General features: G+C 45.9%; 1 protein-coding gene across 1 annotated transcript; it reads left to right on the top strand.

The window, feature by feature from the left end:
• Positions 1 to 1,097: 1,097 nt before the first annotated feature.
• adrb1 (adrenoceptor beta 1) lies at positions 1,098 to 3,112 on the top strand. The gene has a single exon (XM_008277573.1). It carries the CDS (start codon positions 1,098 to 1,100, stop codon positions 2,298 to 2,300), a length of 1,203 nt encoding a protein of 400 aa, XP_008275795.1. The 3' UTR covers positions 2,301 to 3,112.
• The last annotated feature ends 2,329 nt before the right edge of the window (positions 3,113 to 5,441 follow it).

Raw genomic sequence — 5,441 nt, forward strand, 5'->3', positions numbered from 1 at the left:
CTTTAAGATGTCTGCCCTCGGCTCTGTTGTTGAAAGGCTGCCTTTCAGTTTCTAGAAAACTCTTTGAAAATGTGTGGAATGTGCAGCGTTTTGACTTCTGTGAGTAAAAACTGTGCTAATTCACATTTTATTCCCTCATCAGATCAGATCGATGGGATCAGTTCTGTGGCGTCCTTAAACAGAGTTTCCTCCACATCAGTGCCGGCTTTGTTCAGCTCCTCTCTTCTTGTGTAAGCTCGATTTGTTTCGACTACAGACTGTGTGTTTTCTATCAGCCAGCCTACACCTGATGTTCCTCTTCCTCAGTGGCTGCTTTGTTCAGTTTGCTGTTGCAGCCTTCTAATGAATCGCAACTGACATGGAACCCTTCTCCCTCCGTAATGCATGTGACGAATAGTTTGTCTGTGACTCAAACCCTGTTTTACAGCTTTTTCAACCTATAACCTGAGATAAGCAGTTTCATGTCATACAGCTGCAGTGAAGCAAAGTGCAGATCTGTGGCTGGGCCTGACCTCATGCCCATGGAATGTATTCTCAGAGATAAAAATACAAAATGGAAAAACAAATCTTGTTTGTGATGGCAAGTGATGAAAACAGGGAAATCCCTGAAGTTCTTGATGTCCTGGTGGATTCTGGGCTTTCCATATTTGGCTCAACATGTTCCCAAAGACTGGAAGCTTTTCTGACAGATAAAAGTCATAAACAGTTTCAGGTAGGAGGCTGGATGAGGCCGAAGAGCTGCTGGCCAAAGCTGTCCTCCTCCCTCTTATAATCAAAGTGTTGTTTTTTTTAGCCTGTTCATCAAAACCTGGAAGGAAAATGAGAGTTTTAGGTGTAATTTCTGAGCTTCAGGTGCTGTTTGCCTCCTCAGCTGGGACCGTTTGCCTCTGCTTGCTGCCTGATTGGTGGAGACGAGCAGTGATGTCACCGCCTGCTCCGCCGTCCCGGCCGGTGCAGCAGTCAGAGCAGGCTGAGGGCTCGACGGCAGCTTCACATTGAGTTGGCGCGCAACGGGAGTAGAGCTGTGGACTGGAACGGCTGCTCAGCACTGCCTTGATGAACTCGCCCTGGACCTGCACACAGCGCAGCAGCCCGTCATGGGGGACGGTGGCGCGTCCTCGCCGGTGAACTTCCAGAATGGCACTTGGAGCGAGGCGTCCGACGCGCCGGGCTCCGCTGCTGCTGCAGCCGCCGCGTCCGAGCAGTGGATGGCCGGGATGAGCCTGGTGATGGGTTTGATCGTCCTGTGCATCGTGTTCGGGAATATCCTGGTCATCGTGGCCATAGCCAAGACGCAGAGGCTGCAGACGCTCACCAACGTGTTCATCGTGTCGCTGGCGAGCGCGGACCTCATCATGGGGCTGCTGGTGGTGCCGTTTGGCGCCGCGCTCGAGGTGCGCGGCTCGTGGCTGTACGGCTCCTTTTTCTGCGAGTTCTGGATCTCCGTGGATGTCCTCTGCGTTACGGCCAGTATCGAGACCCTGTGCGTAATCGCCATAGACAGGTACGTGGCCATCACCTCACCCTTCCGCTACCAAAGCTTGTTAACCAAAGCCCGGGCCAAAGCGATGGTGTGCGTCGTGTGGGCCATCTCCGCTCTGGTCTCCTTCCTGCCCATCCTCATGCACTGGTCCCGGGACAGCGTGGACACAGCCTGCTACGAGGATCCGGAATGTTGCGACTTTGTCACCAACAGAGCATATGCCATCTCTTCATCCGTCATATCTTTTTACATTCCTCTCCTGGTCATGATATTCGTTTACGCACGCGTGTACAGGGAGGCGAAAAAGCAGCTGAGGAAGATCGACAAGTGCGAGGGCAGGTTCCACAACACCTTAACCGGACTGACCTCCAAGTGCAAGAAGAGGCCGTCCAAGATCTTAGCGCTCAGGGAGCAGAAGGCGCTGAAAACGCTGGGCATCATCATGGGGACGTTCACCCTGTGCTGGCTGCCCTTCTTCATCGTCAACGTGGTGCGGGTGTTTTGCGCAGAGGTGGTGGACAAGAATCTGTTCGTGTTCCTGAACTGGCTGGGGTACGTGAACTCTGCGTTCAACCCCATTATTTACTGCCGGAGCCCGGACTTCAGGAAGGCTTTCAAGAGGCTGCTGTGCTGCCCGAGGCAAGCCGACCGCAGGCTGCACATCAGCTCCTGCGATCTGTCGCGATGCTCCGGCGGGTTCGTGTCCCCTCTGGAGCCCGGCACGTTGGGGATGTGGTCGGATTGCGCCGGTTTGGACAACAGTGACAGCAGTCTGGTGGGGACTGCGAAGCTGTCTCACTCTGAATCACAGCTGTGAAGGTAAAAGAAAAAAAAAAGAAAAGTTCGGACGCGCAGGATTATGGCACGATGGTGACAAAAACGGACGTTTGCGCAAGAGCCATAGGACCTTATTTCGTGTTCTGTTTTGTTTTTTTACTATTATATTTCATTTTTGATCTGCACCAGTGAACTCAAGCATCAAGCGACATCACCAGAAATATATTTAAAAGCCATATTTTAAAAAAAGAAAAACGGCATATGGATCAGTGCTTTTATGTTTTCTTTTTTACGCGCAGCTCTCCAGGACTCCAATTTGCCAAATTAGCTCATATCGACCCTAGAATTTGGTGGACAGCTACAAAACGTCGGCCATAAATCACGCTTGAGGAGCAGGATTCGGTGAATTTTACGCATCTAAAGAGCGCCTTCTGTGATTTCTCCCTTTCATTCTCTTAATTCTAATTTTCTTGTATAATGTGGATGAGGATAACGGGGAGATGGGTTTCCTATGAGGCAACAACAGTGAAGAATTTGTGACTGTACTGTAATCATGTAGAGCTCACTATGTGTTCCTTTTTCTTTTTTCTTTTTTTTCTTTTTTTACCTCACAGCCATCGGCAAGTGCAATTTGTACGACAGGTATTTGTTTATATTAAACATGATTGTAAAATAGAGCCTATTTATTCCGCGCTGTCTTTTTACTACTAAGCGAGCAGCCCCTTTGTACATAGTATGTGGTGTTTAGTACCAAAGTGAGGAATTTGAGCCTCTCTCTCTGTCTCTGGCTTTACATGCTATTGTGAGGTGGTGTGTTGACGTCTGTGAAAATAAAAGGAAGTTTCATTGTTAGTTATTTTTATTATTATTGTTATTTGTGGTCAATGCCATGGGATTTATTTTTCATATTCTTCTACCCCACTTTGATTCCATTCACAGGTAATTTATCCAGAAAAGCACATTTGTGTTTGTGAGTTGGTGTGATGCTCAGGATTATTTTGCATGTGCAGTGGATGGTTCTGGGCTGTTCCTACATTTCCCCTGCTTTATTCTCAGTTATATTCACATTTCTAAGCTCATTAGAGGCAGAAACATGCACTGGGGTTGGACTATTTCACAGCAGATGAAAAGCACACGAGTTATTGTGCTCAATGGTGGCTCTCTTTCTATTCAGAAAGCCATGACAGTGTGGCAGCCAGCCAGTGTGCACAACAGCAAGGCCCTGAAACTGAAAAGGAATTCAGCCTTCCTTTGCTACACCTGCAGCCCTCACCTGTGCTTGTTCAGGGCTTTTGTGTGGGGGGGAGGCCTCTTCAATTTAGCAATTTGTTAAAAGAATTTCAATTCAACATGTTCAAATGAAATTGTACAACTAGATGCATGCATGTGTTGGCAGACTTTTCAACCACATCTGCAAGCATCTATTTGTGAAGGTTTTTGCACTGCAAGCAAGGAGGTAGCTCATAAGAGACAGATTGTAGGAGGGACGGTCAAAATGTAAAGCAGCACACATCCTCAGTTTTTAGTTTCTCGCAAACCTCAACACATGACATCGCCGTGGCATCATCAGGGTTATTTCTTCTGACTTTGAGACTCTGGAGCTACGAAAACCAACCGTTTTATATAAACAGTCCTAAAGATGAAGTTTTAGTTGTAGAATCAATGGAATGCATCTGTAAGAAAGTTAAGTTTTTTAAAGTAGGTTTATTGAAACCATTTTAATAAGGCTGAATATTCATGTGTTTCCATGTTTTAGCATTTTTAAAGGTCCCCTATGTTCATCAATTTAACCATCATTTACTGCTTTAAAATGGTTTGGATGTGACTCTACACTGTTGCTTCAGCACCGATTTTTGAAGGCATGTCCTCTCTCAACTCAGCTGTCCTCGCTCGCTGCAGCCAGAGCACACCAGCTCACTCTGCTCAAACCCTGTAAAACTACTCGACACTACACAGCTGTCAGTTTGTTAAGTTACCTGATGTCTGAATGGATGTTTGTGAGGCGCTGCAGGGTCGAGGAAAGGCTTGTTTTTGCTCACAATATGTCTTCAAATCCATAAAATGCACCATATAGACAAAAAAGAAAAAGATTTTCACCATTTATCTTACCTTTGATCTGCTATCCAGCTGTGCCCAAACGTTCTTAAGCTCTCACCTGCAAACAGTCACAGTCTGGAGGTTAACGGCCTCTCGAGCGTGCCGTTTAACGGTTGCGTTTCCCTCAAGCCTCACTCCGAGAGCCTATAGGAAACGTCTCAGTAAACATCATGACAGCTGGTGTTATGAAGTGGCTCTTACAGGAGAGATTTGCCGTCCTTTCTGGGGAATATTAATTAGCCCTTAAGCTGGACGTCTTTAAAATACATTAGCATGATGTGTTTTGCTAATGATGCTCTCCCAAAAGGGCCGAGGCAGTACATTTCAATTAGAGCAGAAAAACTGAATGGACCTGAGCTCAGCTGTTTCGTCTAACGAACATTGTTTAGATATGATTGGCCGAGCTAATGAGTGTGAATGAAACTCGGCTTTTGGAAAGAAAAAAAAGAAAAAAAAGAGGAATCAAACCGTCGGCGGAGCCCGTATCATTGATGGGCTCCTGGCAAAGGCTCGCTTCATTATTAAGTGCTGTTTGCTTGGCAGGAAGTTTGTGTTTTTGGGCGGATTAGCTGTGAGCTCACAGATGGAGAGACTAATCAGGGACTTACAGAATAATGGTTTCAAATTGTTTGTGTATCAGTCGACATTTTGGCTGCAACAGAGTCAAAGCAGATGAATTATTAACTTGACCTTTGCCTTAGCGGGGGTTACTGGTGGTCTGTGAGGAGTTTAGATTCAGAAGTATGTCTGGTTATGGGTTTTATGAAAGCTGTATCACTGAAAATGGAGTGTTTTACAATCCAGTTAAGGACAATAGACCAAGACAGATGTTAAATACTGAACAATATTCCTGTTCTTTATTCCTACTATAGCTTATACACTACATATGGAGAAGAAGGGCATTGTCTTTTACAAGACGCTGAATCATTTCTTCCCATTGAATTCCTCGTGTTAAAGGTATTGTTCAACATTTTTTGAAATACAGCTTTTCAGTTTCTTGCAGAGACTGCGCTGAGTGTACCGTTTCATTGTTTTGCAAATGATATGCAAATCTGTCTGCTTGTAAAAAATGAAAAGACTCAGA

Source organism: Stegastes partitus, unplaced genomic scaffold (assembly GCF_000690725.1).
Source record: "Stegastes partitus isolate 25-593 unplaced genomic scaffold, Stegastes_partitus-1.0.2 Scaffold101, whole genome shotgun sequence".
NCBI lineage: Eukaryota > Metazoa > Chordata > Actinopteri > Pomacentridae > Stegastes > Stegastes partitus.